Here is an 11665-nt window from a genome sequence, read left to right on the forward strand (position 1 = left end):
TCATAATTGAGTTGCTCTTTCCAGGCCTTTCGAAGCATCTTTAAGTTTTCCAACCAAATCCTGTAGTTGTTCCATACTGCAGCTAAAACTAATCTCTGGGTGGGATCCTGAATCAGTGCTCTCTACATTTAAGGTCACCAAATATGCAGGTCTGTACATCTTATGAAGTTGATTGGTCTTTATCTGGTATTCCAAACGCCAAGAAACATCAGTTATGTGAGGTAGAGATCTGCCTATACTTCCCAGTAGGATTTCTAGGGAATTCTTATTTTTCTGATATTCTGTACAAAATATTTCTATCCGCTCACTGTCAAATTTACAATCTTCTAAGTAAGTGCTTAGAGTTGATTTATCAGCTCTTTGCTTTCCTGCTTCTACTATGCAAGTTGCAGCTGCTGCATGACAATGTTTTAATACTAGTGGGTCGATGTGTTTCAAGTCTGGATGATCTAACACGGCCTCATCTGCCTGGGCGTCCAGCAGACTCTGGAAAGCCACCCGGAGGAGAAGCATGAAGGCGTTGGGGTCGAAGCAGCCAAGATCGGCCAGCATCTCGCTCAAGCCCATTTTTATAGTCACTGTGTCAAGCCATCTGATTGAAGGTATTCTTCTCTTTTGCTAGCAGTCTACCTTTCCCAACATGATGTCTTTTCCCGAGGACTGGCTCCAAAACATGCCCAAAGTTAATGAGACAAAATTTCACCACCCTTGACTCTAAGGAATGCACTGGTTGCAATTTCTCCTAGACAGATTTGCTTGTCCTTTTGACAGTCCATGATATATTCAATACTCTTGACCAACACCACCACAATGCAAAAGCATCAATTCTTCTTCCATCTTCCTTCCTCATTATCCAACTTTCATAGGCATATAAAGTATTTTAACAGACCATATCTTGAGCCAAGCACCTTAGTCTTTAAACTTACATTCTTGCTCTATAAATCCAGGGTGTTTATGGCTCCACCAAAGAGAGTAGATATCTTGCTAATAAAATTAATAAACTAAATCAAAGCTTTCATATTAGAATATGCAAACAAGGCATGTTGTTTACTACTTGGGTGTCAGTCCTCTTGAAAACTGGCTTTTCTAACCATTGTGTTAGCCCTTATTGGGGGGCATCATCTTCAGTTGCCTTTACTGTGGGCCCGTGGTCTTGCAAATCATCAACAGTTGTGCGGTCAATATAATAAAGTGCCTTCTGCTCTGTAAGAAATGGCAGTGACAGTGGTGGAGAGATTGTGAAGAGATTGTGACAAGGTATAACCAGAGGAACCCTGGAAATAAAGGTCACAGTTAAACGTTTTGCTTGCTAGATGATTGAAGGAAAAGCTGACTTACAACTGCTCTGAGATAAAGTTTGCCAGATGATTGCAAAAACCAGGCACTTCTTGCATTTGTGCTCTTGATCTGACCTTGGACTTTCACTAATTAAGGAATCATGCCTTGTTAATCTGGCCGGGGACTGCTGGACTAAACCTGAACTTCCATTGTGAGATATTCTTTGCCTCCTCCACTCTCCAACCAATTTCCCTAATAAACCCAACTGTGAGTAAAGTCTGTGAGCCTTACAACAAACATCACACCCAATAATTATTAGAAATAGGTGCAGGAGCATGGAGAGTGGCATGTTTGACTATGCTATTTGTATGGTGCTAGGGATATTATTGATGGAGACAGTTCCCCTGTATGAAGCAGGTAGAAGTCAGACTCAGCCACCCTCATGTTATGTCTGTAACCACCAAGAAGATGAGTCAGTTTTGTGATCCTTCTAGGTTTTAATAGAGCAGATTCAGGGGAAGAAAATGAGAATCCTCCAACCATCAAGAAACAAGACACGTCTTTCTCTTGGGCTTGGATCTTGGGCAGCGCGTTCTATCTCTCAGCCATGGCCAAAATCAAGGCTTGGGATCTTCGTGGCAAGAAGGAGAAGCTGTTGAAACAGTTGGACGATCTGAAAATGGAGCTTTCCCAGCTGCACGTCGCCAAAGTGACAGGCAGTGTGGTTTCTTTCTAAACTCTCCACAATCCGAGTTATCTGGAAATTCACTGCCCATGTTCTCACTGTTATTAACCAAACTCGGAAGGAGAACCTCAGAAAATACTATAAGGGCAAGAAGTACAAACCCCTGGATCTGTGGCCCAAGAAAACACGAGCCATGCGCCGAAGGCTCAACAAGCCTGAGGAGAACCTGAAGACCAAGGAGCAGCAGCGAAAAGAGCGCCTGTACCCACTGTGGGAATATGCAGTCAAGGCCTGAACTTCTTAAATAAATAAAACACAAAACTAAAAGAAAAAGAAAAGAAAAAGAAAGAAAGAAACAAGACACAAGAGAGTGCAGCATCCTTTTGGGCAAGAGATTTCTGCACTAGGTGGAAACCTAGACCAGAAGTAGCAGAGCTGGTGGAAAACCAGAGTCTAGTGTGAGACAGAGCTGAGGTAGAACTGTCCCTGCATGGGGTTCAGGATTGACTTACTGGCAGAGTGGGGGATGGGGAATACACCATAACTGGCACAAATAAAAGAATTTTGTACAACCGGCCCAGAGCTTTGAGAGGGTCCAGGGAGGTTGACGCTTAGAGGGACTGCCTTGAGCGCTTCTGAGAAGAAGCTGACTTGACTAAAGAATTATATCCTGTCCTAACCTGTTGTCGTTATGTGCCATCAAATAAGAACTGACTTGGAGCTGACCCTCCAGTGGGTTTTCAGAAGCAGTAAATCAAATGGGAGAAGATTGTCTGTCTTTCTTCTGTGGAGCAGTGTGGATTCAAACCGGGGTCCATTGGGTTGGCAGTGTAACTCCTTACTGCTAGGTCATCAGTGCTCCCTTAACCTTTTACTTCCAAAGTAAACCTCATAATTGTGTGTTTTGTCTGTGAGCTCTGTGTGGCCACTGCAACAATTTAGGGGAACTGATAATAGATCCCTGGGAGGAATGGTTGGTGTCAGAATTGACAGAAGATGGAACAGGTATCTGATCTCATAGGACTCAGCTTTATGCAGTTGAGTTTGATGATGATGCTTTCCCCTTGTGGAGTTAGTACAGTTCAGATGCTGCTTCCCCACATTGACCATACCCCTGTCATCTTTATCCTAAAAAGGCATTGCTTTCGTGCCAGCTTTCAGATTGATATGAGTTCAGCTCTTCACTTAATTTTCACATTATTTCTCTTCTGCACTAGAGGGAGGTCCCTGGTGCTGATGTTTGGGTGAGAACCAGGGGATTAGGGAAGGGGAGGTAGGCAGAAAGGAAAGTGCTGAACCTTTAGCGGCCCTAGCTTTTGTGAGAGAGATACAGAGTAGACATGATCTCAGTGCGGAAAGCTGAAAGGTGGCATCCTCTGGGAAGTCAGTGAGAAGTATCTCAGTACTTTTCTATCACCCAAGCAAAGTGCTGGTGCTGCAAACAAAATCATATTGGCTTTTTCTCTGGCGATCAAGCTGAGATCTTAGGGGAAACACATCCACTCTAGAAAGCAAGCTCAGCACTTACGTGTTTCTGAGAGTATGCCTGCCTCTGGCTGTTATTTACTCACCCAAGGAGACTTGGAGCTGGGAGGGAATGCCCCCTTGGCTAATCCATGGCTGCTCTGAGCCAATTGGAGAGATTGGGAAGCCTCCTGAATAGACTGTGGATGTGGACAGAACCCTTTCATCTGATGCCCTCACTGCAATGGACAGGGTCCCACAGAAAGAGAAGCAGGGAGGGGGGTAAAGAAAAAAGTGCAATAATGAATGAATGAAAATCCAAAATCTCTGTGAATGTTCATTAAAATTAATAAAATAAAATTTCAAAAAAAAAAGGGAGAAACAGTGAAAACACCCCTCTTTTTATCACTCTTGGACTTGTCCCTAAATTCTTATCCAATCTAGATAAATTTCACAACCGTGGATGAAACCTCTACTTTATGCCCAGACCCTTCTGTATGTTCTGGAAAAGATCGTGAACGGTGATCTACACTCTGCTCTCCTTGCCACGGAGACAAAACCAACTCAGGTTTCTGAGGCTGTAAATTGCACAGAAGGAGGCTGTTGATCTTTCTCCCACAGAATTACTGGTGAATTCGAACCCACAGAGGTAACTTGCCTCAAGCTAGGCCATCAGTGCCAGCTTAACAAATACCTAATGTCCTACAGACTAGACCATCAGAGCTTCCTAAGGGCTTAAAGCATAGTGTGAAACATCACGGAAAAATCTGTTAGGTGCTGTGGAGTCTCAACTGCAACTCACAGGCACCCTAATACAACAGAACGGTACACTCACACACACACACACACACACCCCGCCCCATGCCCTCCTCACGATCTCACAATCTGCTGTGTCTGAGCCCCTTGCCACACCCCTTTAGTCAATCTATCTCTTTGAGAACCTTCCTCCTGACCCTTTGCTTGGAAAACCGTGATGTCTTTTTCTCCATGAGCCGACCTGTCCTGAAATTGTGCCCAAAGTATGTGGGACTAACTGGAATATTCTCAAGGCGGCATTCAGCTCATGGCAGAGCTGTGTTTCTAACTCTGGCCGCTGCTGCCTCTACACGAGGTGACTAAGACTCTAAAAGGGAGGCGCGTCTGCTCCCTGTGGTGTGAGGGCAGCAGGGAGGCGGGGAGGGGCAGTTTGTCCTGCTGGAATCCATTATTTGCCCACTTTATCTTCCTAATGTCTAAGCACAGCCACAATTTTGAGCAAAATGTCCCTGACCTCAAATTCCCTCCCCTTCTCGGCCAGCAAGCTGCCATCAGTAATAACGGATGCGGATGCATTTTAGTCTCCAAGGCTTCAGGGTAATGGGGGTGGGGTGGAGGAGATTCTGCCTCCCTCAGGCTTTTTCTTTTTTGTCACAAACAAGTTTCCTCCTTCTCTCTCTCATTTCAGGGCTGTCTTCAAAATGTCAGGCACCTAGACGCACTTAGGATGTGAATTTGTTAAGAAATTGTTATCCCCCTATCTCCACCCCCTCACCATCTGCGGGAATGGTAAAGGATCTTCATGGATCTATGAGCTAGTCAGCCTTTCCGTGACCTTACTTTAGGATCTAGCTAAAATCCTTAGACCTGGTGGTTTAGATTGGTAAATTTATTTTAACCAAATTATAGGTCCAAAGTAAAATTTGATAGCACACGCTCTCTCTCATCTCCCTCTCTGTCTCTCTCTCTTCCTCCCCCTCCTCCCCCCTCTCTTATGCTCTTTAGCCCTCCCTTTGACTCTTTGCTCCCTGCCCAGGACAGTTGCTAAACATTTGTGTACCCTCTGGTTTCTGCTTGATGGAATTTTTTTTTTTTTAACTTTTAGGACTTTCCCCAAAAAGTCCTGGTAGTCTAATGGTAAAACACTTGACTGCTCTGGTTCGAATCCACCAGATGCTCTGCTGGAGAAGGACAGACAATCTCCTCCTGTACTAGTCAGATCTAATTTGACGGCACAATGCACAAAAAAAATAATAAATATTTTTTAAAAATTAAAAAAAAAAACCACACCACAAAACAAAACACTTGACTGCTAACTGAAAGGCCAGCAGTTCGAACCCACCAGCTACTTCATGAGAACAGAGACCCAGCAATCTGCTCCTGGAAAGCTTACAGCCTAGGAACCCCTACAGCAGCAGTTCTTCCCTGTCCCATGGGGTTGAAGTTGGCTCGGCAGCACGCCACAACCTGGGCTTTTCTCAGGAGAAAGTCAAGGTCTGAGACAAGCCAAAGAAGAGTGTTTGGATGGAGTTGGGTTAGAGAAAAGAGATGATGGTTTGTTTGCAAATCAAGGATGTAAACAGCTCGCTAGCCAATTAGCCTGGAGCAGAAGATTTGCCTTAATCTACCAGCTCTTTCTATTAATACAGACAACCTCCTTCCTCCAGGAACTCCATTCCTGCCAAGTACAGGAAGATGAGTTCCCAGTATCTCAAATCTGGAGTCACATGAGACTCCTTCCCCAGCCCTCCAGGCCCCAGAAGCCTCAGGTAGGACAGCTTCTGTGGGAGCCTTAGCTGCCTGTGCCAGAAGAGCTGCTTCTGGGCCCCGGGATTATAGTAATTATGGTGAGCTATGCCTCCAGAGTGGAAGTTAGCAATCTGGTGAGGTAACTAAAAATGAACCCATCTCTTCCCAGAGTTCACTCCACCCAGCTGAGCCACCACAGCAAACCGGAATAGAGGGCAATTAGGCGGCAGGCTCCTGCTTTCTGAACACAACAAAAACAGAGTTCAGAGGCCTTCAGAGGCCTTCCCTCCCCTGCTTGGTTCAGTAATTATCACAAGCCGGTGACAAGTATGCCCTTTGTCTCACAATAGTGTGTCCAGTCTGAGTACTCCCATAAACACCAACCTGTAAGGAGCTGAGCCTCTCAAAAGTAATTTGTTCCATGACACCTCGGCTTTACCACTTTCCAGTGAAAACTGGCTGGGGCATGGGCAAGGGGGAAGTGAAGATAAGCTCATATCACATGTGCATATGCAGCACAAAGATATTTTTTTCCTTCTTAGTCATACATTTGCTTTTATATAACCCAGAAAGACTCTGATCTTCTCCAGTCCCCCAGCCCACTCTCCAATATTAGTGTGAGTATAATCTGTAGAAAAATTTTAGAGCAATATAGAAATCGAATATTCTTACTTCATTGTCGTCCCCTTGAGCCCCTGCAGAAACCCCTGTTCTATTATATCCCATAGACTTGGATCTAATGGGACTTCACCAGTAATAAGAATTGATTGGGGTCACATTGTCAGCTACTTGGAAATTGGAATTTAAAGGCAGTATTCAATCAGTCATATGTCTCATAAAGTTTTATAGTTGGAAGAGATTAAAAAAAGATAATGCCATCAAAGCCAGGCATTAGATTCCATCATTATTTGAAATGGTTCTTCTTCTAGACCTCAAGCTCTAAAATGTCTTTCTTACTCAAATTATGTTTTTATCTCTTTACGATTGAATTTCATCTTAGTTTTGATGATGACACTTAAGTTTTTCATCTCCCCTCTTTTGTTAAATTTTATTTTGTATTGGTTTGCATATGAAATTTAAACACATTTGTTTCATTCAAGTACATGGTGTTTAACACATTCCTTTGTTCGCATTGGTTTTCACACAATCATTCACATACACTGTGTTTTAGAAAATTAATCACCATTGTTTCTATGCTCATTCTTCCCTTCTTCTCTTCCTTCCAACCCATCAGGACTCCTTAAATTTCAGTGATATTCCCTCGTATTCATCCATCATAGAATTTACACCAACAAATGCCTCTTGGTCTTGAGAACACAGTACTTTCCTTTGTCTTTTCATTCCCTTTGCTTTGCCAGCCCCAGGGGTTCCTATTTCCCTGTTTCTTTCCTGTATTCTTGAATAAATCCAATAGTATACTGCTTTGACCCTGCAGCACAGTGAATTCCTTGATGTGATTTTCTAGCCATGGCCTTTGTAAGTCGACCAAGTGACTATGTTGGTGTTGTTTTTGTTGAGTCCTATCAAGTCAAAACCAATCAAAACTGACCCTCCAGCAAGTTATCAGTAACAGTAAATCACACGGGAGGAGATTGTCCACCTTTCTCCCATAGAGCAGCTGGTGGATTCAAACCAGGTACCTTTGGATTGTCAGTGCAATTCCTTATCACAATCCTCAGAGCTTTCTAAATTACTGTGTTGTTGTATTGACCCACGGCTGACCCTCCAATGGGTTTCCAGAATAAATAAATCACACAGAAGGAGATTGCCCATCCTTCTCTCACGGAGGCAACACAGTCTCTTACCACTAAACCACCAGAGCTCCCCTAAAGTTATCATGTAGTAGTATACAAATATAAGTATTTGTGGCCCTTCAAGGGAAATTTCACTTTAAATACTAGATGCATCTAACCCAAGTCATGGTAGTTCCAGTTGCTTCATGTACACACGAAAGGTGAACAACAAATACGGAAGACGGAAGAAGCAGTGATGCCTTTGAATTGTGTGTGGTGTTACGAAGACACTGCCCAAAGAATCAACAGATCTACATTGGAAGACATACAGCCAGAGTGCTCCTTAGAAGCAAAGACCTTGTTTCACATACTTTGGGCATTAACAGGAGGGGCCAGTCCCTGCAAAAGGACATCATGCTTGGAAAAGTGGAAGGTCAGAAATGAAGGTGAAGGCCCTCAAGGAAATAGAATGGTGCAGCAGCCGTGCCAATCGAATGGCACACAATGGAAATTTGCTTTAAAACACTTGCCAAGGCTGGGCCTCAGGACAGAGGTCAGAGAAAGACTTGCCTTTAGGCACAATCCCAAACAGGCTGCTGTTCTTATTGAAGACCTGGATCCTGAGTTGTTCCTAATTCTGAATTGTACTATATTACAATTCATAAATCTCATAATCACGAGTATTATCTGAGAGTTCTAGTTGACCGTTGTAATAAATCATCAAAGCCATCAGAGAAGTAGTGAGTCCTGTGGGAGTGACATTTAGTATCACATTGGAAGAGACAATTTTTGAAGCCTGGGAGCATGTCTGACCTCAGTGAAATCAGTTTTGGGATGTTGATGGGTTTCTTCCTTCAGTGGAAGTCAGATGTCACTGCTTTCAAGCCCTTGCTATTGTCCACAGGTTCCCTCTGGCCCTTGAACTTGAAGTCTTTTTACATATCTCTCCTAGACAAGGACTCCCTACAGTGTGACCCAAGATTTCTCAACTCTCCTAAAGCCCAAGCCCACTCCCATGATGCACATTCTCAGGAGACCTCACCTCCTACTTTGTAAGTTGTCAAGCAAGTAAGTAGGGTCGAAGGAGGCATCCAAGATTCCTCCATCTCAGAACTAGAGCATATATTTGCCCAACTCTTCCCTTTATCTAGGGACAAATGTATACTCTATTACCTGCCTTTTTTCTTTTTACTGAATTGACAGTGTCATGAAGACACAGACTTCTTAGAAAAACATAGTGATTTGAGAAATTATAAACTAAAATTTAAAGAGCTATTCTGCTACTTTTGTAACAGAGCGAGTCCCCAAAAAGTTCACCGAGCCAATTAGCCAAATTAACAAAGTTTATTTCTAATTTGAACCCGGGCTCCCGCGTGCTGACACAGCAGCATCCAGCCGAGAGCCCCGAATTGATGTCTGCCCCTCCTTTTATACCTCTGCTACTCCCCTGCCCAACCATACACGTCATGATTGGCCATCCACAGTAGTTTGGGTATTTGTCCGCCTTCAATTGGCTAGCCATAGCTCAGGGAAACAGTTTGGAAACCTATTTGAATCTTATTGGTTACTTCAGATACAGGAATTAGGAAGAATCCCTTGTGCCCTTAAAAAGAAGAAGAATTCCACTTTATGGCAGTTGATCAATCAGGGTGGGATTTACCACAGGTGGGGGTGGGTTGTTTGTTAAAAAAAAACCCACTCAAGCGGGTGTGGTGGGGTTAACCGTACTTCACTAGAAACTGAGTTTCTGGTAACTGGTCCTTTCAACTTTGAGCCTTTGGCACGCCGTATACCATAATTATAATATCTGTGTCCATGTAACGTGGCCGATATATAAGAATTTTTTACTTTTTTTGTGGACTAGATGAATCTTCATTCAAAAATGTTCTAGCCTTCTGGGCCAGGAAAGCATTCAGAATATTGAGAAAATGTTCAAATAAGCTTGTTTAGACCAAATTGAGAATCACTATGGGATCCAACAACTCAACAACGCACAACAACAACGGGATCCTTGGTGAACATGGGGGCCAATTTTCACCAGTTGAAGGTACCACAGTCAACAGTGGACCCATATGGACTTGCTGTTCTTACAATTCAATACTAGTAGCTAAACTTATTTGTGTGTCCACATTTTTTTTTCGATGAAATTCTAGGAGAAAGAGAATCAATGTTTACTGAGTGGCACTCTGGCATGTGACTAGCTCTTTCAGCCTCTATCACAACAGCCGGAGGAGGTGGGTATGAGCTAGATGAAGACACAGGGAAGTGAGGAGACAGGAATCAGAGCCATTTGGTCAGACTTCAAATGATGGGGCCACCATCAAAAGCATAATGAGCAGAGTTGACTTAAGCCTTGAACTATGGTCTCCAACTTTTTCTAAGAGCCATATTGTCCCCAATTACCAAGGCCTGGGCCAGTCATTCACAGCTCCTTGTAAATGTGAGCTTGGCCTGTGGTCAAAAACTACTCCCTTTGTTACCTAGCAAATGGTGCTCAGACTTCCTCCTGCTAACATAGAGACCTTCCCTCCAGTTGCTGGGAAACCTGCTCTTTGAATGTCACCCAGGCATTTCTGTAAATATGAAAGATTGAATCTATAATAAAGTGCATGTATGGCTGATATTTTTATCATCTTGGCTTATCAACTTCTTCATTGGTAGATTGATTTTTATTTTAAAAATCATGCTTCATCATTTTCTACATTTTGCCTTCCCTTTATTTTTATACTAGGTTTACAGTAAACAGATTTCACATTCAATTCTATTCTTCTACATCTCTGCCAGTATTTTCTGTCAGTTCTGTAATATTAACCTCCAGAGTATTTGCCTTGTTCAATAATCCCCCAGTTTCATTTGCCATTTTTAAAGTATTGATCAATCAGATGCTGAATTTCAGAATTTAGGTCTTGTGTAGGAGATAACTGAGGTTTAAAAGTACCTGCTTTACAACCTTCAATATTTGAAAGTAGCCCACCATTTTTTTTATCAAAGGAAAATCTAAAGCTTTCTGATTTGTCTCATTTTCAACCTCTAGGCTGCTCCTTGGAGGCAAGGATTCTGGGGCTTCGTCTGACATACATTGGACATGTTGTAAGGAGAGACAGGTCTTTAGAGAGGGACATCATGCTGGGTAGAGTAGAGGGACAGCACATGAGGGGAAGACCCTCTATGAGGTGGATTGATTCAGTGACTGGGGTACTCAGGATGGGTGTATCAGAGGCAATGAGATTGGCACAGGATAGAGCACGGTTTAGGGCTGTTGTACATAGGGTCGCTATGAGTCACAAACGACTCGACGGCACATAACAACAACAACAACAGCTTTGCTATCAACCCAAAGACACATAGTTCAAATCCAATCTCCTCCCATGTGATTTATAGCCTCTGAAAACCCACTGTGGGGTCAGCTACAAGTCAGCTCCTACTTGACCACAGATGACAATTACAACAATACTAGCCAAGTGGTGGGGGGCAGAGTCAGGTGAGAGTTGTGCTACGAACCCAAGAGTGGCACCCCTCTTGGTGGTCACATCCACCAGCCACCCTGTAAGAGAAAGGTAATTTTCTCATGTGCTAATCACAGCCTCCCCAAAACCCACTGTGGGGCGGCTGGAGTGGGGGGAAGTCAGCTGAGTCCACTCAACTGCAATGAGTTTGAGGGATTTTTTAATTTTTTTTTTTAATACAAGCAAAAGGGAACTCTGGTGGCTGAGTCTGTAGGCAGTTCGGTTTCTAAACCCAAAGGTCACATCTCTCTGGCATTTCAATCTCACCAGCTGCTCTTCAGGAAGAAAGATGGGCAATCTCCACCCCTCATACTCATCCTGGTGACTTACAGCCTCTCAGTTAGGGGGTCAGCTCTTGAGTTAGTTTCAAATTGAGGACAATGACTTGAATGTGTTTATTTGTTTGGGTATTTTTTAAAATATTTTTTTATTGGGAAAAACATATTGGGAGTACAAGGAGGTGAGGGTTGGGGGCAGAAGGGTGAGGATGGGCC

At 43.4% G+C, this 11665-nt stretch overlaps 1 protein-coding gene and 1 pseudogene across 1 annotated transcript; one reads left to right on the top strand and one right to left on the bottom strand.

Annotated features, from left to right (window-relative positions):
* Positions 1 to 552, bottom strand: LOC102848885 (annotated as a pseudogene).
* Positions 553 to 1885: 1333 nt separating this feature from the next.
* On the top strand, positions 1886 to 2258 carry LOC102866417 (60S ribosomal protein L35-like). The gene is made up of 2 exons (XM_006897891.1): positions 1886 to 1987; positions 2085 to 2258. Exons 1-2 carry the CDS (start codon positions 1886 to 1888, stop codon positions 2256 to 2258), a joined length of 276 nt encoding a protein of 91 aa, XP_006897953.1.
* The last annotated feature ends 9407 nt before the right edge of the window (positions 2259 to 11665 follow it).

This window comes from Elephantulus edwardii, unplaced genomic scaffold (genome assembly GCF_000299155.1).
Source record: "Elephantulus edwardii isolate Elephantulus edwardi_28Jun2011 unplaced genomic scaffold, EleEdw1.0 scaffold00216, whole genome shotgun sequence".
Lineage (NCBI taxonomy): Eukaryota > Metazoa > Chordata > Mammalia > Macroscelidea > Macroscelididae > Elephantulus > Elephantulus edwardii.

Excerpts from the sequence above, each read along its gene's own strand:
- LOC102866417 (XM_006897891.1), top strand. The coding sequence starts at position 1,886 with ATGGCCAAAATCAAGGCTTGGGATCTTCGTGGCAAGAAGGAGAAGCTG. Across the intron at positions 1,988-2,084 it reads CCCAGCTGCACGTCGCCAAA|GAGAACCTCAGAAAATACTA; the intron begins GTGACAGGCAGT and ends CAAACTCGGAAG.